General features: G+C 38.5%; 1 protein-coding gene across 3 annotated transcripts in view; it reads left to right on the plus strand.

Moving 5' to 3' along the window:
* VEZT (vezatin, adherens junctions transmembrane protein) overlaps window positions 1-26,541 on the plus strand; it is an 86,336-nt gene that overhangs the window by 44,076 nt on the left and 15,719 nt on the right. For 2 of the 3 annotated variants that reach the window (XM_026648843.2, XM_026648845.2), the window contains exons 5-7: window positions 306-581; window positions 5,999-6,148; window positions 22,380-22,527. In XM_026648843.2, coding sequence (XP_026504628.1) covers window positions 306-581; window positions 5,999-6,148; window positions 22,380-22,527 — 574 coding nt within the window. The remainder of the gene's footprint in view (window positions 1-305; window positions 582-5,998; window positions 6,149-22,379; window positions 22,528-26,541) is intronic. The other variant, XM_026648844.2, reaches the window with a different exon arrangement.

Consider the following 26,541-nt stretch of genomic DNA (forward strand, 5'->3'; position numbering starts at 1 on the left):
TTTTTTTTTTTTTTTTTTAAGTCATATGTTTGAAAGATTGACCTTTCAAATTGGTACATTATTTTTCCACTGGCTGTTTTAAATTAAGAAAATATATCGTAGCTTTATGGACTAATTCCCTACATATCACCTAAATCTTCCATTTAGTGATCTTGTTGCTGTTTATAGCTCTCTTAAAAACCTACATAAAAGTCCATGTAACTAAATGTAAACAGCATTGTAGTTGAGAGTCTCATGACTTTCCTCAATTGGTTAATCTCAGGAATTGGTAGTAGATGTCACTTTGTCTATTCCTTTGTTTGCAGGGATGTGTCTCTGCTGCTTGCCTTTGTCAGTGCATTGATTATACTTCCTTCATGGTGGAATGGATCATTCTGGCTGGTGTGGGGACTAGTTCTGTTTGTCTATGTGATCATACGAGCTCTAGGCACATGGAGGATAGCCAAGCTGCAAATGTCCCTGAGAAAATACAGACTCCAGCTGGAAGAGACAGTGGCAAATAGCCGCGCTTTTACTAATCTTGTGAGAAAAGCTCTGCGACTCATTCAAGAGACTGAAGTCATTTCCAGAGGATTTACCCTGTGAGTCTTTATTTTATTTCATTTTATATATGGATTCATTCAAGCCAATTAAGTATTAAAATTCTATAATGTTATCTCCAATGACAGATGGAATCTGTTGGAAAACGATATACATTTTAATTTTTTAATTAAGATTGTCGTTTATACAGACAAACTTGTGTAACTACCATGATAATTACATTGCAGGTGTTCAAAGTCTGACAGCTCTATTTAAAAGTGTGCACTATAAAGATTTTCAAAGCCACAACAGCTCTATTATTTGGGCACCAAACTGTCCTTTGTACCTTTTGAAAATCTCCTCCTACACTACTGACAACATAAACAAGTAATTATTTATGAGGAAGAGGGGGGGGAGACAAAGGGGCTCTAAGCCCCTTTAGTGAGCAGTTCTTGAAGGGTCATGTAGTAATTTTAAATTATATCTCACTATTTTGACGTAAGTATTTAGCATTTTAGATTACCAAAAAATGTTTTCTAACATTATCTGCCCTGCAAGTAATCAGTATTTTATAACGAAAGATTATGTGAAAAAGTGTTTCCTTCTGTATGATGTGCAATAATAATTTTAGTTTCTTCAAATTACTTATAATCAAAGAAATGCTATGAAAGGTCATAGGTTGAAAATATTTTTTTCCACATCTGTTGCCCCTCAGAAGCTTAAAACTCAGAACTGTTTACCAACAGAATTTATCTTTTCCCACTTATGGGATTTGATACTCCTGATCCTAGTTATTTGGTGTCTGTGGTTGAACTGGCTCTTGTGTGTTTTCTTCCTGGTTTGTATGAATGAATATTGTGATACACTGAACACATGTACTGATCTGAAAGCCAACGTGCTTGCACCTGTGCATTGTCCTTCCCTTCTGTTGTTTTAAGTCAATGTAATTTCTAGATGCACATTGTGCTAATAGAACTTTGGGTGGAAGAAGGAGGAAAATGCAAAAAATGGTCCAGTCATCATCTTTTTAAGATCAATAAAATACCTCCTTTTTGCGCCGCTTTGATTTATGGGATCTGTATAAATTTCTGACTTGAAAGCCCTAATATACACAGAGAACTTTGATCTGTATTTGTAGACATTATGCTATTCCTACCAGTTCAACTGTTTTGTGTTTGAGCACATTATGCCACATGCAAGGCTGAAACTGTACCCTACCTAGTTTGAATTAATTTCCTAACTTTAGATGATGAGATGCCTACATTATGTTTTGCCAAGGACATATTTTATTATCTTTTTGGAGTGTTTAAGCATGTCCTAAATCAGCCTAGATATGTTTTCGTTGAGCCAGAATACAATTAAGCAATATGCAGTCTAATCTTCACAAAAAGAGTCTCAGAAAGAATTTACTGTTAGGACTTGTCCAGATTGTAATTGAGAAAAACATCTGATTTTTTTTCTTCTAATTTTAATAAATCTGGGTCTGATTGCTCTTTAATTACATATCTAAAAGTTAGTAGTTTAAAACAATAGATGAGTTTCAAGTTGACTCCTGATCTTATATCCCCTTTTCTTTAAATCTTAGTAACCTTTTAGAGAGGATTTCTTTGGGTGTGCATGGATGGGGGTTGTGACCCAGGGTGCGTAGGGTAACCCTCACTGAAAATGCCAAGGTCTGGGCAGGCTGCAAAAAGGAGAACAGATACTCCCCAAACTGGTGATTAACACTGAAGTTAGACTCACCAACCAGTCACAAACTATGCTCCTAATCCCCCACATTGGTTATCAAGAAGCTAAAAAAGAAATCACACAACCCCCTTTATTGCATTCCAGTTCTCTGGCTCCCAATCAGCGCACAGGTCCAGTACAGTGAGAAGTTTTTTAAAAACTCTGCTCACTATACAAAATGTTCTTCTGACCCCAAAGAGTCAGCCACATTATCAGGTCAGTATTAGTTTGGATCTTACCCAAAATATCATGCTGCCAGTCAATCCTTTAGTATCTAAAACTAAAGGTTTATTATAAAGAAAAAAGAGAGAACAAGAAGAGAGTTGTTAAATGGTAAAGCAGTCAGATACATACATAAGGTTTCAAAGTCCATATATCAGGTTCTTAACAGTATTGGTGAGTTTGCTGGCTTGAAAATCCCTCTGGAACACATCCACAGCTTGGATGGGTCATTCAGTCCTTTGTTCAGAGCTTTGTAGAACAGTTGCTCCAGAGGTAAGAAGCAGGATTGAAGACAAAATTGAGATGATTGTCCCAAACACAAGCTTCACCGCATATGGCATGGAAAAGCCTTAGAGTTCTCTGTCCACAGGCATTCCCTTACATGTCTTGCTGACTCATAAGATGTAGTCCCTGCCTTCTCTCAATAGGTTCATTGTACAGCTGATGTCCTTTGAGGGGCCATCAAGCAGGCTTAGTACCGATGCCATTCTGTCAGAAACACAGCACAAGTTTTGAAATAGACATACCATACATATCTATAACTCACAATACAAAAGTGATACCAACATATAAACAAAATTATGATACTTGGCAAATCATAACATTTTCACAGATACCTTCCATGGCATATCTGGCACGACTCCTTGCAATTTTATAATAAAGTGGGTCCCAATTCCATACAGTATCACGGGTGGTTTGAAGGTAACTGAGCCAGTACGTTCAATACATGGATCTCTGAAGTAATGGTCCAATATGGACCAAGTCTATGACCTTTCTTTTTTTTTTAACCCTTAACTAACTCTAGAGTGTTTTCCTCAGAAGGCCTATACATATAATATGCTCTAGAGGAACAGCCAGAAAATTGTTTACTTGAGGTAGCAGTCAAGATGATTGATGCCCCCAATTTTGCTTTGAGCTGTAGTGTAGTTTCCTGCTAATAGACCTTAAGAGAAAAAGCTTAATATGTCCTCTAGCAGTAATGTAGTAAAAGTAGCTTTAATGTTCGCTAAAGGGAGTCAAGTGACACTGAATATGGTTACACTAAGTTAAGGGGTGTCTTTCTGTGCCATTTTACAGCTCTGAGGCTTAGGAATTTTGCCATTGACGTCAACTGGGTCAGGAACTCACCCTATAAGTTGATAGGGATGCTACTGTAGCAATATGTCCCAGTAAGTGCTAAGAACAAGATTTTGGTCATTTGTTCATCATCTCAGCAACATGAAAGCTCCTGTTGAATTTGTTTTATTCTGTAAAAACCTCATCCCGCCTTCAATTCCTCCCCTCCAACCTGCTGGAGCTCCTTCACCTTAAGTACTTCAAATGCAACTGGTTATCCTCCATCAGACAGCAGGATGCCTTTAGAGAGAAACATGGACAGTGCCCTAAATTCTCTTTGCAATTAGGTGTAGGTGTAGTCATTACCTTTCAAAACAAGGTTTTGTTTTTGTTTTGAAAGGTACTGACTAAGCTAATGAGTTCCCATCAAGTAGTCCTGCCTAGGGTCACTGTTTGGAATTCCTACTAGCTATTGAAAATGCTTCCATTTCCCTGCCCCTTATAAAATGCAAATTGTAAAAATATATAGTGAAATTCCACTCTTTTCTATAATGAGGACTATTTATTTGGTTGGCATTTCAGTAATGAGCTTTCCCAAATATTATTATTGCTCTTGTAGGGCTTGATTCCAATTTGAAATATACAAGCATGTATTGATGCACACAGCATCTTTATAGAACTACCACCATGCTCATGTGTAGTAACTGATTTTATTAATATGAGGCAGTATGAGCCTATGACACACATATCCTATTTCAACCTTAGTTAAAATCTAGCTTGTGAGACTGAGAGCTTTAAATTGCAGTATCTTATAATTGAGATAGATTTTGGTGTTGTAGAGAAAAGGAAGTTCATCCTCAACACTTTTTCCTCTTGCCTGTCACTGCTGCTACACAGCATGGTCCGGTAACATTTAACAAAGATCCTGGGATGATGTATCTCTGGTATGTTCAGAAACATAGCAAATGATGCTGGTTTGATGTTTCTCAGGAAAAAAGAAAGGAAGAATTCAGTCCTATAAATTTATACAAACTGCTGAGATTAACATCTGACATGGAAACAAACGTTACAAATCACAAAACATCCCTGTTTTTCAAGGCATTGGTTGTACACAGGGGCGTGGGTGATGGGTGGGTGTCTTGTAGTAGAGCTGCAAGTGCTTACAATCTTTGCTGTGGAGAAAATATTGGTAGCTTTCTGCCTGCTTTCTTAAATTACTTCTTAGCTTCTCCAGACACACTTCTTACAACCCATTGAAGTGTATGGTTTAAAAGACTGAAATGAGAGTTCACCTTTGAACATTAGCAATTGGTAAGTTCAAATAGCCATAGAAATTTTAAGAGAGAATCTGTAACAGATGTTAATTTTAAGGTTCCAGTGAAAACACAGAACTGGACAAACATATTAATTTTGCTTTGGTAAAATTGCAAGCTAATGCAGTTTGTTTTGCTTCTTTTATAATGAAAAATGTTTTACATACAAGATTTTATTTGATCATGGTTAAGTATTACTCTTGTATATTAATATGGTATGAAGTTTTTATAGCTTATGTGTACAATGTTATTTTAATAAATACCTTTCACATTATTAAGTATACTGTACACTAACAGAAGACTAGTCTGTACTACATTTTTTGTTTTTTGTAACTTAACATGCAAATATTTAAAATTCATACAGGTGCGTTTCAGTTTATTTACAGAATAGATCATTTTTTATAATGTCACTTTCGTAAAGCCCTTCTGCAGTCTGTTCCCACAAGCAAATGACACCGTGACACACCGATATGCATATGTATACATTGAGATCAATGTGTATTTAAAAATGTTAGTATATGTAATTGCATGCATTTCGGAATCTTTGCTTCATTTTGTATTCTAGCTGTAACAGTGCCACAAGAATTTCTGCAGTCTGTAGTTTTTATGGTAAATTGTCCTTCCACTCAAATGTTTGATAACCTCATCAAACTGGATAACATTCCTTGTACTGGTTGGGGGGAGGGGAATATAGATTAATCTAAATAGATAGCGGAGCACAGCCTATCTGCAAAATCATTTGTAAAAACTAAGGAATTAATTGCATGTAGAGAGAGATGCATTAAATATACGTATTTTTAAAACTTACAGTGGACTTCTGTTATGTTCAGGTCAGAGTTCATTAGCCTTACAGTGTCTCTATACAGTGCTTTCTTTTTGTAGGACCTGATTCTGTACAATTGAGGTCCATAGGAATTTTGCCATTGACTCCAATGGGAGCAGGATCAGGACCTTTACTGAGTTATTCTTTTTTCATTTAAATTTTCTAATGAAATGTATCACTGATACGGTAAAACTTTGTTGCTTTAATTATATGTATTGACCCATTATAAAAAAGGATTGTCTTTTATAAATAAGGGATATGAAAGTGAAATTGATGTATTGTCTTTTTGAAATTCTTTAGGACATCTGTACAGTTGTATCACATTTTACTTTTCAAGTTTGCTTGACAGGGTCAGTGCCGCTTGCCCATTTAATAAAGCTGGACAGCATCCTAGTCAGCATCTCATCGGTCTTCGGAAAGCTGTTTACCGATCTGTCAGAGCCAACTTTCGAGCTTCAAGACTAGCTACTCTGTACATGCTGAAAAAATATCCTTTTTGTAAAAACCCACAAATGCAGATACTTATGAATGAATTACCTATCCATATAGATGGGACACTTAATTGTCCTAATGAATAGAGCTGGCACCAGTAGAAACTTGTGGTATCTAGTTAAATATATGCAAGAAGGAAGGGAAAGGGCTGCAAAGTGTCTTTTTTTGAGTTATGCTTGAGACAGCACATTCCTAAAATATTTCACGTTTTTGTCACTGTGCAATCTAAGATAAGAGTCCTCTACTATGTCTTCCAAACATGTGCCTTTTGTGTGAATTATTGATGTGTGATTCAGTCCTTTCCCTTTCATTATTGCTCTTACCCATCTTTATTTCCCTCCTTCCAAAATAACTTTCATCTCAACCACCTGCCCTCTCACTTTGTGTCTCCATTGCATATCTAGTCTCCAGGTTAAAAGGTAAGTGATTTCCTATTTCATGAAAGCTGAATGGCACTGTTGCAACATAGGTTAGTCAAGAGGCACACTGAACAGTGAGGATTTTCTACTTCCAAAATCAAATGCGGTACTTCTCACAACTGATTCAAACTCTGTTTGCCAAAGCGTGAACCCATATTCCATTGAAAAAATGACAGTAGGATTACTTGACGGCTGTGCTATATCTGTGCCATAGTTGGGAAAATATCAGAAATGCCAATGTATTGCATTCAAATATATGTGATTATATTTCTACCTCCCCAGAAAAATCACAAGCTTGGAAACTAATGTGCATGGTAACATTGTGAAAACCTGTATTACCAATTATTGTTATATTTTCCTGGAATATGTGGTTTGGTTAATATTGATAGCACTCCTGGATATGTGTGTGTGTTTGTGTAACAGGTGTAGTGATACTCCAGTTCAGAGGAAATAAGTGTTTATTCGTGGATCATTTATCTAGGGATGTGAATCCTGCTTTTGTGCTCAAGACATCACTGATTCATATCCTGAGATAGCCCTGGAGAGTAGATTTATTTTCTGTATATGGGAAGGGAAATGTAACCAGTCGTATCCGGAGTGACTGAAACTATTTTATAAAAGTAACTTCAAACTCTGGATTGGATATAACTGAGAATAACTTTAGGGGTTGGGGAAGAGAACTGAAAATGGGAACAATACATGTGGTCTTCTCAGAGATCCTTTTGTACCAGAGTGTGTAAAAGTATGCTCAGTATTGGATACTAACTGGTGTATAGATTAATAGGATGGGAGAGAGGGTTACCTACTACAGAACTATTTTGCTTTGCCTTAGACTGGATCCACTTCAGCAGAAGGGTTGCCACCCTCTTAGCTTCAAATCTGGCAAGGGTGGTTAAGTTAGCTTTATATTAGGAAATGAGGAAGAAGGAGATCTTTTGTTTAACTCAGAAAATTTGGCGTTTACTTTTGCCTTACTTTGTATGGTTTTAAGATGGAGTTTGTCCCGTAACAAAAGATGAATAGATGGCTCAGTCATGGAAATCATTAGCGAAAAGCTGGAAGAAATAAGTGGGTTTTGAGGAAGGATTTGAAGGCAATGTGTAGGGATGCTTGACACACAGGAAAAGGGATATTCTGGGCCGAGGGAGCAGCGTGGGAAAAGCACAAAGTTGGAGTGCAGGGAGCACAGACAGTATGTAGGTTATCGGAGTTGAGATTTAGGCACAGTCGGATCTGCATTGTATGAAAAGTGAGAATAAGAGGGTTGAATTTTAGGGGGGAGTTAACACCCGCCAGAATAATTTAGAGCAGCCTGAGGATTGCCCCAAGTTACTCTGGCTTGTAATGGACCCTATTGACTGTTGTGTCATCTGTGGATTGCTTGAATGTAGCGCATTCTAACCACAGCCTCCCCCACCCTTTTCACTCCTCCAGCATTGGGGACTACATAGAGCTATCTTCATCAGCCAAGGATTTCCTCACATTACGGGATTTTCAGCTGCTCACTTAGGACAGCGTGGCCCACGGCAGGGAAAGGAAAGATTTAGAGGAGCTTGACTATGTATAATTAGGGAATGACGTGATGAAATTAAGGAAAGGAATTTCGGCTGGATATCAGGAAAAGTTGAAATCCAGATTTTCACTGCTACAAAGAACAAAAGTGGGGTTTTAAAAAAATCTTTCTACAGAAAATCAGACCATGCATTATTAGACTGCAGTGCCTATAGGCTGTCCGAGTATGATTTAATCCGTGTTTAAAGGTGTTTATTGTGAGTACTGTGAAAGACAGGAATGTAGTAGTACTATTGATGCAATATTTACACCACCTGTAGCAATCTAATGTACTTTTTCTTAGAAAAACATGCTTAACATTTGGCATAAAGTTTCAAAAGACCATTGAAATGAAATTTAGTTTTTCTGTTTTTCTCAAATGTCCTCAGAAGAAACTGCTAACTCTACTTGGATAAACTTTTTTTATTGCACTTGATGTACTATTTCTGCATTTTTTTTTGCCAGATCAAGAGTATATCTCTGTGTCAAAGCAGGGGAAAAACTGAATCCAGTTTGTTCAGTACAGCATTCTGAAATTTTAATATGTGAGAAATGCCTTTGGTTTTAAAAGAAAGTGAAATGCAGCACTCCAGCTAATATAGTTAAGCTAAAAGTTTAATTCCATTTTATTTGGTGACTGGTCCTCCTACTGGGCTCTCTACCTGTGAGTTCTCTTTATCTTCTTTGAAGAAGGACACGTTATCTTGATAACAGTGTGAACATAATAAATAAAACTTACTGTCTGATAGTTAATGATGATAGTACACCTCTACCCCGATATAACATGACCCGATATAACACAAATTCGGATATAACGCGGTAAAGCAGCGCTCCGGGGGGTGGGGCTGCGCTCTCTGGCGGATCAAAGCAAGTTTGATATAACGCGGTTTCACCTATAATGCGGTAAGATTTTTTTGGCGCCTGAGGACAGCGTTATATTGGGGTAGAGGTGAATGTTGAAATGCTGTCAACTGACTGGCTTCAGTACTGAAGGAGTGACTCATTTTGATAGAGTGATAACATTTAAAAGTGGGACCAGATCCTCACATGGTGTAAATATTCACAGCTTCATTCATTTTAATTACATGTCCACTTACATTTGCTGAGATTCTGGCCCGTAAAAGATATAAAATCTGAATTGATGTAACACTGTGACAATTTTGAACACTTGTGTCAGGAAATACAATATTTAGAGTTCTTTCAGTAACCTTGGCTTACTCACATTGCTCACTGAGATGGTGTATTTTTGACTACTAATGTTGTTATGTTGACACATATATACCTTGAGTCATATCTATGATCAGATATATGTGCATAATTTGCATTCATTTCAGTAAGAGTGGCCATATCTGAATACAAATTTATGTTATGGTATATATGCAGTGTAGCTGCTTTAAATTGTAGGCACTCTATTTTTATATAAATAAAAAGTAGGGAGCAGTTCTCAAATATTATAGACGAGGCATGGCTGAAAAGAGTCTATCAGAGGAGCTCAGCTAACAACCTGACTGATGGATTTTATTTTTTTTTAAATTGTGGCTATTTGAAAAGTGTGAATGAATCCTGTGGCGATAGATGAGTAGACAAAGAGCAGCGATTTGCATAAAGGTGAATGATTAAATAAATATATCCCACACCTACGTAGTTTATCGCATGGCTGTCACCTTCTCAGACATTTCTGGTATGTATTATTAAATGTACACTCCCCCCACCAAAATGTCTATGCAAATTAGGGTCTCTTGGAGGCCCCAAAAAAGCACTTTATGGGGGACCAGAAACAGATCCAGCTGTGACAGGCCAAACAGCATATTGTAGACCCTTGTCTTATTTGTATCCTAATGTTATTGTATTCTTTGTGGTAGGATTAAATGTTTCCCTTTGGATATTTCTATGACACCCACATGTTGTTGTTACAGAGTGTTAAAAAACTTAATACATAGCTTTGCTCATAGCAGCACAGATTGCATACACCTGCTACTATGTCATTATTCAGTCAAATTAGACTGGAGATTTAGCAACGTATACCTAAGGCTAACATGTCAAAGCTTACAACTCCCTTCATTAATACTATATTTATTAATGCAAATAAATTAATATCTAGATAATTAACATTTGCTGCGGTATAAAATATAACCGTGTTGAGCAGTGTTAAAATTTAATTTAAAATGTAAGAAGAATTATCACTTTCAGCTTATGTAAAGCTTTGATATTGCATTTGATGGACCAGTAACTTTTTCTGAGATGGAAAATCTTCCACACACATTCTGTACTTGTTATGTTAAATGTCAGTCTTGCATTGTGGGAACAATATATAACTGCATCCTGTCACGTCTTTCTTTTTCAAAGCTGAGTCATTCATTACACTACTTCCACAAGCGTACTTCCTCAATAATAGAAGCAAGAGCCTGCATGTGAAGAAGGCTTCTCTTTACTCAGACAAAGGGATTTCTCCATCACTTGACAGCTATAAGGGTTGCAATCTGCACCATTGAAATCAGTGGGATTTTCCACTTATTTCAGTGAGTGCAGGATTAAGATTGGATGGGTGACATTTTATGACCTCTGTTATGCAGGAGGTCAAACTACACAATTGTAATGGTCCTTCTCACCTTAAAATTCTGTGGGCCATATCTTCAGCTGATGTAAATGAGTGTAGTGCTACTGAATTCAATGGAGCTGTACCAGTTTACACCTCTGAGGAGCTGGCCATATGAATCTCTGAAATTCTCATTTTACTATAAATTGGAGAAATCCTCCTCTTGTGACAAAATGCAACCAATTCACTAGCAAAAGAGAAAGTGTTATTGTCTAGCTGCTAAGTGCAAGACATCTGGCTTTTTATTTCTAACTTTGTCATAAACTTGCTGTGTGACTGTGGGGCAAGTCTCTTAATGTCTTTTTACTTCAGTTTTACCTGTAAAGGTGTGGTAACATTTGCCTATCTGACATGAGTGTTGTGAAGCTTAATTCACAAGGTTGTTTAATGTTCTGGGATGCTAAGTGCTACAGAAGTGCAGGTTTTGTTAGTTATTATTTGTTACCATATTGGTAACTGTCTACTGTTGGCAAATACACTTCTGTACAAGTCTATCAGTGGGGTAGATGTCTAGGTTACATACAGACTGACATTAGGGTGACCAGATGTCCTAATTTTATAAGGACAGTCCTGATATTTGGGGCTTTTTCTTATATAGTTGCCAATCACCCCCTGTCCCAATTTTTCACACTTGCTATGTGGTCACCCTAACTGACATTGCCAGCTGCCCTATGTGTGCAATGTGGTGAGTTAACTGCTGTTAGCGAGAGATTCAGATATTTGGGGCCTTTTAGACCCAATCTGACCCTAAGATGCTGCTGCATACCCCATTTTGGTTTTATTTTAGCCCCTAGTACTTTTGCATCCTATGTGGATCATTTCTCCGCTTGAAAGCTCAGCCAGTTGGGACATTAAGGAAATAACATTTTAACGGAATAGGCTCTTACCACAACATATGTAAACACAAGTGTGTTATATATTTCTCAGCTGTATTGAGTTCAGGGAGATTTAAACCTTTGCTCTATTACACCTGCTACTACTACTTTATGCAAATCTAGTTATTGCATCAAGAAACATTGAAAAAACACAGTGCAGGTTTTTTTAATTCTTTAAATAAAAGTGAAGGAAATGGTAGGTTAAATGTTGTAAAATGCACCCATTTGGTGATGAGTTACTGTCTGTGTTAAGACAGGATTTTTCGGTGCAATAGCTATCCTACTAACTCGAGTATGGTCATGGCATCTTGAAAATTCTTTGTTTACTATTGTATACGTATGTATAAGTGGGTCCATTTGTACAAAACCAGGCACGTTTACTATTGTACAGAATACCCCGAATAAGTAAATGCTTAATGCATAGTTTTACTGTATTTTTTTTTAACAAATTGCTAAAAGTATCTGATACAGAAGTTAAGTGATATGGACAATTGGATAAAAAGCCCCAAACAAAAGTGTCTTATACAACATGCTGAGCGCCTCCTGTAAGGCGGAACATGGAGCATGCTCAACTCTGACACAAGTCAATGAGCAATACCCTACTTCATTGGAGTTGTTGATGCAAGGCAGATGCAGTGGGAGGTGACGTTGTTCAGAGTCTTACAACATTTTCACCAATTCGCATATATGAAGTGCATTAGTTCCTTTCATGGAAATTGCTTTTTAAGTGCCGAGTATTCATATTTATATACTGTTATGTACCACCATTGGTGAGCATGGTGCTTTATAGGCAAATAAGATGAAGTTGCTGCCGTGAAAATTAGCTGACTAATCTGCACTATATATTAGAAATTGTGTACTGTGTTTTGCTTTAACAAGATACTTTGCCTTCTCTTGCTCCCAAGTTGTTAATGAAATAAGGTAAATAGATTAATGAAATAAAAATGTTTGTACAAATACATGGAAAACTGTACACACACATGGCTACCTAGTTTAGCTACTGAATTTTGACTTTGATAGGAATCACTAGCTGATACTTACATAAATGTGTTTGTTTCAAGGAAAAATATGTTCAAGTAGTATATTCATTATTGGTAATTCTTGAGTTTTTTATCAAAAATTCATCATATTTGGGTTGTTGTTGTTTTTTTAATCCCTAGCTACTGATGGTTTGTGATTAGGTGAGAATCTCCGCTTTCATTTAATAAAAAACATAAGTGTCTATCCCTCATGGTTGTGGTGAAAAAGCTTGAAAATGTTACCCAGTTGTACCTTAACATTCAAAAACCAGAAGACCAATTAAAAAAAAACCTACCAAATTTTATTATTTTCTTAAAATATCATGACTTTAAAGCAAATCTTATTATTTGGGGGGGGAGGGGCTGACTCATGATTTTTGAATGCTTGGGGATTGGCAGTATTGTAAATTTGTGTATGGTTTAGGGATAATAAATTATGCATTTCCAAGTTAAGTGAAAGATCATTTTTATTCAGCAACTTTTGTTTAAAAATCTCATGTCTCCTTAAAAAATGGGCACAGAAGTGGAAGTTGAACACTGTTTAAATAAAACTTCTCTAGTGTATTTTCTTTGCTCCCACACACACACATGTGTACAAGAGTTTTTAAGGGATTGGTGTGCATTCAGTCAGCATACACTGAAGAATAAGTCATGTTAATCAGCAAAGTATGATTACAGATCCCCTCAAGAGTTCAGTTATCTTGTGGTATCCATACCATGGGATTGATTCTTGACTCTTTCTAGGATTGCTTCCAGTCTTTTTATGTTGAAATATAATTTAAAGTAAAATACCTTGATCTCTGGAGTGTTCTAGTTATTTCTAGAATTTTTCAACTGTAAAGCGTATGGTTAAAGTTCATTTCATTTTAGAATAATTTAAAGTCACCATTACGGTGCTTAATCTTGATCTTATCAAATTAGCATTAACATTCCTGCAATCTAGTGGATCTGTTGTTTAATATCTCACTGGGATTCTAAACAACCTTTTAAAAATAAATTCAGATTCATTTGTATTAGAACACACTGATGCTTTTGTAATTATACCCTGTTTTCTTGCCTTATATAAAGATAATCATAAATTTCAACTCTGAAAGGCACTGTAAGAGCAGTGGTATATAAATCCAGAACTAATGTTCAACTCTATGTACAACCCTACAGTTATATATACTGTCTCCTGCAATGTTTTCTTTAACATGAGTCAGAAATCCACCCTTGCTCCCAGTCTGCAGTTATTAATCCTATGCAGAGTACAAAACTGCATATGAACTAAAAATGAAATATACTGAGAGCACATTACTAAACCTGCATTATAAGATCTTCATGCTGCTAGAGAACGTTTGTTGCAGAAAGAGATTAAAAGGAACTTCAGTGAAACTTTCAAATGTTCCATCTTAAAGATTGTGGCCTGATTTTTTTCCATCTCAGGAAAGGATAGGCATGGTAATCCCAGTACTCCACATCCTCCTGGGTTAATTTAAAACATTGGATCCTGCTAACACCTACATGTTTACATGAGTCAATAACTGATTGCGACATATTACGTTCCTGGGAACTCGCATTACAGGCTTTTCTTTGCCCTATTACTGGGATGTCTGAAGAGCAGTAATTAGGCTTTTGTCTAATGTAGGTTACTGAAAAAATTTAAAGGAAGTTCTGCCTGTTTGGAGGTGCACATTCAATGCTTCTTTCTCATGGGCCACCAAAGCTTCATTACAGGCGCTGCTTTTTCTGCTCAAGTGGTAAAATTATTTTCTGGAGCAGATTTTTTTGTTTTGTTTTAATCCTGTGAGAATTAAACAGGTGGAAAATCATTTGAGTCTGGGAGTGAAAGGGTGGAACTTGTAATTAACTATCCCAGAAAACAGTTTAGCCAGCTGGGCAGGAGACCAGTGCCTCTGCTGGGCCTTATATGATCCCAGAGGAAGGGAGCATTGCGTTTGCAAACCCAAATCAAAATAGAAATTAAAGAAACGTGGTTTGAATTAAATCTTTTTTCCCCCTTAGGACTTTATAAGAGAAACATTTTCAGAGTTCTGCAGGGTAAAGGTTTCTGTAGATGTATCATAGCAATTCAATATTTCCAGATGAAAGTTTTCTATTTTGTGACCAGATAGATAACCTAAATGCTCAAAAATCATGAGTCATTCCCCCAACCCACCAAAAAAAAAAAAAAAAAAAAAAAAAAATTTGGTTAAAAATATTGGGGCTTGGGGGGGAGGTGGTTTGTTTGGTTTTGTATTTTTGTTTTTTTTTAAAAGAACATGGTATCTTTTTGTTTGCCGTTTGGGTTGGGGTTGTTAGGTTACATCCACTTTGCATTTTTCAAGCATTTCTCCACATCCAAAAGCTAGAAAACATTTGTTGTTGTTGTTGTTGTGTTTTGTTGGAAGCTGAGATTCTCATGCAATCTCAATTCCAGCAGCTCAGACTTTAATTAAAATACCATTTATCGCAAAAGTTGGTAACACATGATACCCACCACGAAGTAAAACTACTACAAAGCACAAATTAATTAGACAAACTCAGTGCATGTAACTTATACAACATATTCTGAATAGAGCAGGCATTCATTAAGGTTTGAAATAGTTCAAGCCTCTAACTCAAAATCCTAAAAATATTGAAGCACGGGACTGGCAAACACTAGGGATGAGGCAAATAGAAAGCTTTCAGAGTTCACAGAATATCAAATAGTAGGGTTGATAATAAAAGTATTACCATGTACTTACCAGTAACAACCCTCCTCCCCCCCCAATCTACTACAGAGGGCCGGGAACTGAGTGAGCAAGAAAGTTGGGCATCAGGAGAGAATGGGATTCTGGAGCTGGTGATGTAGTAGGAGGCAGTGGGGAGGGGTGAAATGAGGCTATTGCACACAGGGAATAGTATATCTAAAATGGCTGCTGCCCATGGTGGTGGCTTCCATATTATGTTCTCATAATCCGTATTCTCTCTTTATTTTTTGTGTGGCTGGTGGGGAGAGGAAGCAGGATGTATCTGATGAGAGTCAGACCTACTTACCTTTTACTACATACAACCACCATCAAGACAGCCCAGAAATGGGACTAAATCGGCTCATGGATGGAAGAAGAGCTGGTTGAATCTGAGTAAGACAGAGTTTATGTTGGTGGGCAGAGGAAAGCACACTGAAGAGTTTGTAGCCACGGTACATTCTCCTTTTGGTTGAAAGCACACATCCACTATTGGCCAATTCAGGGTGTGGTGTAGACATGTTGGGAGTCCTGGCTGACATTAATCCCTAACATAGCAGCCTCTGTGAGTAACACTTTCTCCAGTTGGCTAGCAGACTCTGTCCCATCCTGGTGGACTCTGACTTAGCCTCAGCTATTCAAACCTTTGTCAACCCCTTTCTGGACTGCAGCAATGCAAGATACCTGGGTATGAAGCCTTCATTGCTTAGGCAACTCCAACTAATACAGAACACTGCAGTATGTCTGCTCAGCAACACATTAAAACTGTCCTCGTTTCTCAACGCTAGTTTCCCATAGAATATCAAGTCAAGTTAAGTTCTGAGTCCTTACCGTCAAAGTACTTCATGGCCTGGGTCCAGAATACCTGAAATATCACCTAAATTTCCAGGATGAAGACCATGATTGACCACTCTGGTCCTAAGGCACAATGGAATTCTCTACCGTAAGGGTAAAGCTTGTCAGTTCAGAAGACAGAACTTTCAGTTCAGAAGACAGAAGGCTTGCTTCAGACTGTGGAACAAACTCCCACAGGAACTAAGGACCATCACAAACCTCACCATCATCTGCTCCAAGAGCAAGGAGCACTTCTTCAACCTGGCTTCTCTAACTTAAACCCAGAGCAGTATATATGTTTAAAACAAAACTAAACCCTACCAAAATAAGACTACATTGCCTGCACAGTTCTCCCACTGGGGAGAGGATGAGAGAGAATGAACCACATGTGACAGATGGAAGTCATGTCCTGTAATGCACTACTGGAAGTTGCTCAGATACGTGTGTGTGCTGAGTGCAGAATAAGAACCTATTTAGAATAGTGCAGAATAGAATAGAATTTGAATAGTCAAGATGCCAATATTTGTATACAGATTTAACGTGAATATACTGTTTTGTTCCATTTATAGAAAGTACATTACCCTTAGCAGCAAAGGTGTTGGAATCACTTAATTTTAAAGACAAGATTCCGTAGACTAATATAACCCAAAACAATATGACTTTGCTATGAGGTACTTCAACATCAACATTTTGATTTTTGGTGACATTAAAGCCTTGCAGTTGAAAAAAGTACTACAGGGTGCAACTTCAGTATTGTGGTTGTAACCTGACATAATTTGGAACTGAAATTTTACACTTGATATCTTGTTACTTGCATCGTTGCTTGTATATTTATATCCTAGCAAAACCCCAGACCAGTTTTCCAGCTGTTCCTAAACTTTTTGTGGTAGTGTAGCCATTGACTTACCACAAAAATGTTACTTCAGATTTGTATAGTATCATTGACCCTACGGAGGATTTGCCATTTTTTAATGCTATGGTTCATTACTTTTATTTCACAATTCTTGTATTTATTGACATTAAACTTTATTAAGCTTCTATATTTGTAAGAATATTTTCCTATGAAGGTATGTTCTTTTTGCTCTGCAATACAATACATTGAAAAGTACTGCATCCATTATGTAGTCTATGGAATTTGGACGATCTTAGCCGTTTCCTATAAATTGGCACAGATGGTTTATGAAGCCCATTACTCTCTTCAGCATGCAGAGCAAAGTATTTTATGTTTTCAAAAATCAACGGAAAATAACTTGTTGGCTAGAAGGAAAATATAAAATGTGACTGCATAACTATAGCATCAACAGATGCCTCTCCCTTTATGCCCAACTTCACTATTCATGGTACATTAAAACACCTGTATTTTTGGTGACATAAACCTGGTAGTATGATTCTCTGATATACTTTGTACCTCTCATCTTCCCAAACAAAACAAAAAACAGGCACACATGCTGTTTTTGGAGAAAACTGAGTAATTGCTGTTGAGACAGGGAACCTGCAGATATGAGTATTACAGTAGAAGCTCACTAAGGGTATGTCAGGTTTCAGAGTAGCAGCCGTGTTAGTCTGTATCCGCAAAAAGAACAGGAGTACTTGTGGCACCTTAGAGACTAACAAATTTATTAGAGCATAAGCTTTCGTGGGCTACAACCCACTTCTTCGGATGCATATAGAGTGAAACATTGAGGAGATATATATACACACATACAGAGAGCATGAACAGGTGGGAGTTGTCTTACCAACTCTGAGAGGCCAATTAAGTAAGAGAAAAAAAACTTTGGAAGTGATAATCAAGATAGCCCAGTACAGACAGTTTGATAAGAAGCAAGTGTGAGAGTACTTACAAGGGGAGATAGATTCAATGTTTGTAATGGCTCAGCCATTCCCAATCCCTGTTTAGCCCTGAGTTGATTGTGTCTAGTTTGCATATCAATTCCAGCTCAGCAGTCTCTCGTTGGAGTCTGTTTTTGAAGTTTTTCTGTTTTAAGATAGCCACCCGCAGGTCTGTCATAGAATGGCCAGACAGGTTAAAGTGTTCTCCCACTGGTTTTTGAGTATTATGATTCCTGATGTCAGATTTGTGTCCATTAATTCTTTTGCGTAGAGACTGTCCGGTTTGGCCAATGTACATGGCAGAGGGGCATTGCTGGCACATGATGGCATATATCACATTGGTAGATGTGCAGGTGAACGAGCCCCTGATGGTATGGCTGATGTGATTAGGCCCTATGATGGTGTCACTTGAATAGATATGTGGACAGAGTTGGCATCGGGCTTTGTTACAAGGATAGGTTCCAGGGTCAGTGTTTTTGTTCAGTGATGTGTGGTTGCTGGTGAGTATTTGCTTTAGGTTGGGGGGTGGACTCCTCCGGATGGTCGAAACAACAGACTGGATTTCTACATAGATTGCTTCCGTCAACGTGCAAAGGCTGAAATTGTGGAAAAGCAACATCACTTGCCCCATAACCTCAGCCATGCTGAACACAACGCCATCTACAGCCTCAGAAACAACCCTGACATCATTATCAAAAAGGCTGACAAAGGAGGTGCTGTCGTCATCATGAATAAATTGGAATATGACCAAGAGGCTGCTAGACAGCTCTCTAACACCACATTCTACAGGCCATTATCCTCTGATCCCACTGAGGATTACCTAAAGAAACTACACCATCTGCTAAAAAAACTCCCTGACAAAGCGCAGGAACAAATCTGTACAGACACATGCCTAGAACCCCGACCAGGGACATTCTATTTGCTACCCAAGATCCATAAACCTGGAAATCCTGGACGTCCCATCATCTCAGGCATTGGCACCCTAACATCAGGCTTGTCTGGTTATGTGGACTCTCTCCTCAGACCCTACGCTACCAGCACTCCTAGCTATCTTTGAGATACTACTGACTTCCTGAGGAAATTACAATCCATCGGTGATCTTCCAGAAAACACCATCCTGGCCACTATGGACGTAGAAGCCCTCTACACCAATATTCCACACACAGATGGACTACAAGCTATCAGGAACAGTATCCCCGATAATGTCACAGCTAACCTGGTGGCTGAACTCTGTGACTTTGTCCTCACCCACAACTATTTCACATTTGGGGACAATATATACCTTCAAGTCAGCGGCACTGCTATGGGTACCCGCATGGCCCCACAGTATGCCAACATTTTTATGGCTGACTTAGAACAACGCTTCCTTAGCTCTCGTCCCCTAACGCCCCTACTCTACTTGCGCTACATTGATGACATCTTCATCATCTGGACCCATGGAAAAGAAGCCCTTGAGGAATTCCACCATGATTTCAATAATTTCCATCCCACCATCAACCTCAGCCTAGATCAGTCCACACAAGCGGTCCATTTCCTGGACACTACTGTGTTAATAAGCGATGGTCACATAAATACCACCCTGTACCGGAAACCTACTGACCGCTACACTTACCTACATGCCTCCAGCTTCCATCCAGGACACACCACACGATCCATTGTCTACAGCCAAGCTCTAAGATATAACCGCATTTGCTCCAATCCCTCAGATAGAGACAAGCACCTACAAGATCTCTATCAAGCATTCTTAAAACTACAATACCCACCTGCTGAAGTGAAAAAACAGATTGACAGAGCCAGACGAGTACCCAGAAGTCACCTCCTACAAGACAGGGCCAACAAAGAAAATAACAGAACACCATTAGCTGTCACCTTCAGCCCCCAACTAAAACCTCTCCAGCGCATCATCATAGATCTACAACCTATCCTGAAAGATGATCCTTTACTCTCACAGATCTTGGGAGACAGACCTGTTCTCGCTTACAGACAACCCCCCAACCTAAAGCAAATACTCACCAGCAACCACACATCACTGAACAAAAACACTGACCCTGGAACCTATCCTTGTAACAAAGCCCGATGCCAACTCTGTCCACATATCTATTCAAGTGACACCATCATAGGGCCTAATCACATCAGCCATACCATCAGGGGCTCGTTCACCTGCACATCTACCAATGTGATATATGCCATCATGTGCCAGCAATGCCCCTCTGCCATGTACATTGGCCAAACCGGACAGTCTCTACGCAAAAGAATTAATGGACACAAATCTGACATCAGGAATCATAATACTCAAAAACCAGTGGGAGAACACTTTAACCTGTCTGGCCATTCTATGACAGACCTGCGGGTGGCTATCTTAAAACAGAAAAACTTCAAAAACAGACTCCAACGAGAGACTGCTGAGCTGGAATTGATATGCAAACTAGACACAATCAACTCAGGGTTAAACAGGGATTGGGAATGGCTGAGCCATTACAAACATTGAATCTATCTCCCCTTGTAAGTACTCTCACACTTGCTTCTTATCAAACTGTCTGTACTGGGCTATCTTGATTATCACTTCCAAAGTTTTTTTTCTCTTACTTAATTGGCCTCTCAGAGTTGGTAAGACAACTCCCACCTGTTCATGCTCTCTGTATGTGTGTATATATATCTCCTCAATGTTTCACTCTATATGCATCCGAAGAAGTGGGTTGTAGCCCACGAAAGCTTATGCTCTAATAAATTTGTTAGTCTCTAAGGTGCCACAAGTACTCCTGTTCTTTTTAAGGGTATGTCTACACTGCAATTAAAAACCCTGGGCTGGCCAAGCCAACTGACTAGAGCTTGCAGGGCTCAGACTAAGGGACCATTTAATTGTAGTGTAGACAATTGGGCTTGGGCTGCAGCCTGAGCTCTGGGTCCCTGCACTCTGACAGGGTACTAGAGCCTGAATCAGGGCCGGCACCGGCGAAGGAAGCAGGTGCCTGGGGCAGCCAATAGAAAGGGGCGGCACTCCGTCCGTCGTTGGGGCGGCATGTCCGGGTGTGCAACGGCAATTCGGCGGCGGGTCCTTCAGTCCCTCGCTTCCTCTTTGGCGGCAGCTCAATTGCGCCGCTTCAGTCTTTGGCAACAATTCGGCGGTGGGTCCTTCACTAATCAGGTTTTTTTTTGTGGGGTTTTTTTTTGTTTTTTTTTTTCTTCGCCACTTGGGGTGGCAAAAAAGCTGGAGCCGGCCCTGGCCTGAATGTCTACACCATAATTAAACAGTCCCTTAGCCTGAGTCAGCTGGCATGGGCCAGCCATAGGTTTTTAATTTCAGTGTAGACATAACCCTTTGCATCTCATCCAAAGCCCGTTGAAGTCAATAGAAAGATTCCCATTAATTTCAGTGTGCTTTGGATCAGTCCTTAAGGCCCCAAGACTGCAAGCATTTTTCTGTGTGCTTAACTTTATGCCTGTGAGAAGTCTCATTTGAGCTGTTACTTCAATGGGATTACTCGTATGCATAAGATTAAGCACATGCTTAAGTATTTGTATGATCACGCTGATAACTGTGAAACCCATTGCTAATCACCTAATTTTGCAAATGATTAAGTAGGTGAATATAATGAAACAGATACTGCTTCATAAAATATGTTTTCACTTATTTTGACTTATCATTTGACAATATATTGTAGCTACTACAGAAGTAGGTACTCTGGTATACTATGTTCATAAAATGTATTAAAGAAATTAAGTTTTAGTGACATGAGATCTTACAACATGCCATGTTATAGCTGAGACGTTTGTGAGACTGATCAATTTATTGCATCAGCAATGTGAAAATTTGGCATTTTCTACTATTCATGTAAGAAATTTTAAAGAACTGCTTTTTAAACATCTGCAGATATGTGATTTGCTTTAATATTGCTCATCCTCCACAAAAAATAGTTCATAGGGAAATCACCTGGTTATCCTGACTTATATAAAACACACAAACCATGAAACGTGCATTACCCAAAATTTTCTTGTCTCTGGCAGTATTGCTCTTAACTTGTTGAATGTGTACTTTTTAATTTTAAGGCTGTCATTAGAGTTTATTGTGAACTAGCTCTTTGATGATTTTGCAGAGATTTCCTCAATTAAAGGAATGCAGGGATTATTTATTAGCTGTTTATTATCTTTATTGTTGCAGTATCCTTTGTCTACAACTTATTGTAAACATTTGAGCCTTTAAAACCTATTCAGCGTACAACCGTACTCACTGATCACTTAAAACTGGACTTGGACTGAGTGTGCTCTCCAGTAACTTGCCAGAAAGAAAGATCCTTAGTAATTGGAGATTATTAGTTGCTTTGCCCCTTCCCCCCCGCCCCCCCTTCTATTTAGTACAAAGGCTTCTTTGTTAACTGCTTTAACTCTGACTAAACCTACCCTCTGAATGCGGAGAGTGACAACGTGACCAACTACATCTGCGTAGTTCCTTTTAAGGAACTGGGTCTGGGTCTGAGTGAAGAGCAGGTGTCCGAAGAGGAGGCACACAACCTCACAGATGGCTTCAGCCTGCCTGCACTCAAGGTAATCCATCCTAGAAGGGAGAATGCATGCTTACATATACAGACTCATGCAAATCCATTTCAGTTGTGACCATGCCCTGCTGTTTGTTGTTTCAGATATCTGATTTTTCTCCCCCTACTTGTATCAGTCTGTAGTAATAGAGTATATTTAAAAAGCCCTGAGTGAGATTCATGAATGCTCCAGAAGTTCATCTTGCATATTTTTACAACTATTGGCTTTTCAGAGGATTTCATTTAACATTTAATTAAAGAAATTGATGTGCAGTGCAGAATAGGGTGTTGGTTTGTCTAAATCATCTTTTATTTAGGAAAAAAAAATTACCATTCACTAATCAGTCTCTTCCCAAATGTTGTATTTAATGCTATGATTTAATTTAATCAGTGCTGATGGAAAAAGTCCATAAAGTAATTTCTCAATTTGTACATGTCTCTTGGCTAATCCCTTGCTACTCATCTTGACTTGAACAAAATGAGAGACATTCCAAAGATGTACATTGCTGGTTGTTGAAAATGGAAAAAGCCGCATTTATTTATGCAGTAGGGTTCATAAGCTGAACACCTAGCATCATGAATCAGTGTGCTACTTTGATCTCTGAAAAATGTTTAACTAAACAGAATGGCAGACATCTAATGATCTTTAAACTAGGAATTTGGGCAAGATGATTGGGAGATGCTCGTTTAATCTCCACACCTAATTCTAATATTGAGTGGGAGGAAAATCAAGTAAAAGAGGATACAGCAACGGAGAAAAGAAAAACAGAGGGTAGGAGAATGGACAAGAGGAAAGATAGTGTTAATATCAATGACAGTAACAGCCAGGTAGGCGATACTGGTAGTAAAATGACTGTACCTAATCGGGTGAGGAATCTAAATGAAGCCAAGCAGAAACAACTAAGATGTCTGTACACCAATGCAAGGAGCCTAGATAACAAAATGAAGGAACTAGAACTCCTGGTGAAGAAAGTGAAACCAGATATTATAGTTATGATAGAAACATGGTGGAATAGGAGTTCTGACTGGACTGCAGATATTAATGGGTATGTGCTGTTCAGTAAAGACAGAAATAAAGGTTAAAAGTGGTGGAGTAGCATTGTATATTAATGAGGAGTAGACTGAAAAGAAATTAGAAGTGATGGAATGGATAAAACAAAATCTGTTTGAGTCAAAATCACTTTGGGGAAGAAGGGTAACAGATGTTCCACAGGGATAGCACTTGGGATCTGCTACAGATCCTGATTTGGATATAGAAAGAGACCGCTTTAATATTTTTAATTAAATAAATATTACTGGGAATTGTGTGATTATAGGAGACTTTAATTTCCTAAATATAGATTGGAGGACAAGTGCTACTAATAATGATAGCTGACAGATTTCTTCACCAAATAGTCACTGAACCAACAAGAGGTGATGACGTTTTGAATTTAGTATTGGTAAGTAGTGAGGACCTCAGAGAAGAACTGGCTGTAGAGGACAATCTTGGCTAGAGTGATCATGAGTTAACTCAGTTTAAACTAAATGGAAGGATAAACAAAAATAGGTCTGTAACTCGAGTCCTTGATTTCAGCAGGACAGACTTTAAACAATTAAGGGAATTAGTTAGGGAAGTGGACTGGACTGAAGAACTTGAGTATCTGAATATGGAGGATGCTTGGAGTTAGCTTTTGCAACTTTGAGTTACAGTATCTGGAGCATGCATCCCAAGCAAGGGGCAAAAAATCATAGGGAAGGGAAATTTGTTCAACCTGGATAGACAGGCACCTCAAACAGGTTATTAAGAGAAAGCCAACAAGGAATGGAAGAAGAGATGGATCAGCAAGGAAAACTGCCTCTTGCAGGTCAGAAAGTTGTAGGGAAAAAGTGAGATCTGCCAAAAGCCAAACAGAGCTGGACCTTGCAAAGGAAATTAAAACCAACAATAAGATTCTTTACCCATATAATTAAAAAAAACAAAAAAAAAAAACCAAGGAAAGAAAAGAAGTGGGACCACTAAGCACTGAGTATTTGGTACAGATAAAAGAAAATCTAGGTATGGCCTAGCACCTAAATGAATATTTTGCCTCAGTTTTCAATAAGAGTAATGAGGAGTTTGGGGACAGTGGCAGGATGGCTAATGGGAACTAGGATATGGAAGTAGAAATTACCACATTCAAGCTAAAAGCCAAATTCAATCAGCTTAATGTGACAAAATCAGGAGGTCTGGACAACCTCCATCCAAGAATATTAAAGGAACCAGCAAATGAAATTGCAAGCCCCATAGGAAAGATTTTTAATGAATACCTAAACTTGGGCATCATACCCTGTGACTGCAAACATAGTACTTATATTTAAGAAAGGAAAATACATGATCTGGGGAACTACAAGCCTGTTTGACCTCAATTGTATGCCAGGTCTTAGAACAAATTTTGACAGAGAGAGTGCTTAAGGACATAGAGGTAAATGATGATCGGGATAAAATACAACATGGTTTTACAAAAGGTATCGTTCAGGCCAACCCGATCTCTTTCTTTGAGACAATAACTGATTTCATGGACAAAGGAAATGCACTAGATCTATTTTACCTGGATTTCAGTAAAGCATTTGATACTGTTCCACATGGGAAATTATTAGTTACTTTGGAGAAGATGGTGATTAATATGAGAATTGAAAGGTGCTTAAGAAACTAGTTAAAGGGAATGGGTCATTCTGTGAAAGGTGAACTGTCAGGCTGGAGGGAGATTACTGGTGGAGTTCCTCAAAGTTCGGTCTTGGGACCAATCTTATTTAACATTTTCATTAATGACCTTGACACAAAAAGTGGGAATGTGCTAATAAAATTTGTGGATGACACAAAGTTGGGAGGTATTGCCAACATGGAAGAGGACCAGAATATCATACAACCTTGAAAACTGGGAGTAATAGAAATGGAATGAAGTTTTAATAGTGCAGGGTCATGTGCTGAGAGATTAACAACAAGAGTTTTTGCTATGAGCTGGGGACTTATCAACTGGAAGCAACAAAGAAGGAAAAAGATGTTCAATCACAGGATGACTGTGAGCTGTGGCCATGAAAAAAGCTAATGCAATCCTAGGATGCATCAGGTGAGGTATTTCCAGTAGAAACAGGGAAGTGTTATTACTATTATACAAGGCACTGGGGAGACCTCATCTGGAATACTGTGTGCAGTTCTGGTCTCGTATGTTTAAGAAAGATTAATTCAAACTGGAACAGGTGCAGAGAAGGTCTACTAGGATGATTAGAGAGTGAAGAACCGCCTTATGAAAGGAGACTTAAGGAGCTTGGCTTGTTCAGCCTAGCAAAATGAAGGCTGAGGTGAGATATGATTGCTCTCTATAAATACATCAGAGGGATAAACACCAGGGAGGGAGAGGAGATATTTAGGATAAGGGCCAGTGCTGGCACAAGAACAAATGGGTATAAACTGGCCATCAAAAACTTTAGGCTTGAAATTAGGTGAAGGTTTCTAACCATCAGAGGAGTGAAGTTCTGGAACAGCCTTTCAAAGGGAGCAGTGGGAGCAAAAAACGTAACTTGTTTCAAGACTGAGCTTGTTACGTTTATGGAGGGAATGGTATGATGAGATTGCCTAAAATGGCATATGGCCCATCCGCGACTGCTATTAGCAAATATCTCGAACAACTGGAGATGGAACCCTAGATGGGGAGGGCTCTGAGTTACTACAGAGAATTCTTTCCCAGGTGTCTGGCTGGTAGGTTATGCCCATATGCTCATGGTCTAACTGATCACCATATTTGGAGTTGGGAAGAAATTTTCTGCCAGGTTAGATTGGCAGAGACACTGGGGGTTTTTTGCCTTCCTCTGCCAATGCTGTCACTTGCTGGTTTGAACTAAAATAAATGTTTGATTCTCTGTAACTTGAAGTCTTTAAATCAAGATTTGAGGACTTCAGTAACTTAGCCAGAGGTTATGGGCCTATTACAGGAATGGATGGGTTAAGTTGTGTGACCTGCAATTTGCAGGAGGTCAGACTAGATGACATGATGGTCCCTTCCGGCCT

Source organism: Terrapene carolina, unplaced genomic scaffold (genome assembly GCF_002925995.2).
Source record: "Terrapene carolina triunguis isolate 2854851 unplaced genomic scaffold, T_m_triunguis-2.0 Scaffold68, whole genome shotgun sequence".
In the NCBI taxonomy this organism is placed as follows: domain Eukaryota; kingdom Metazoa; phylum Chordata; order Testudines; family Emydidae; genus Terrapene; species Terrapene triunguis.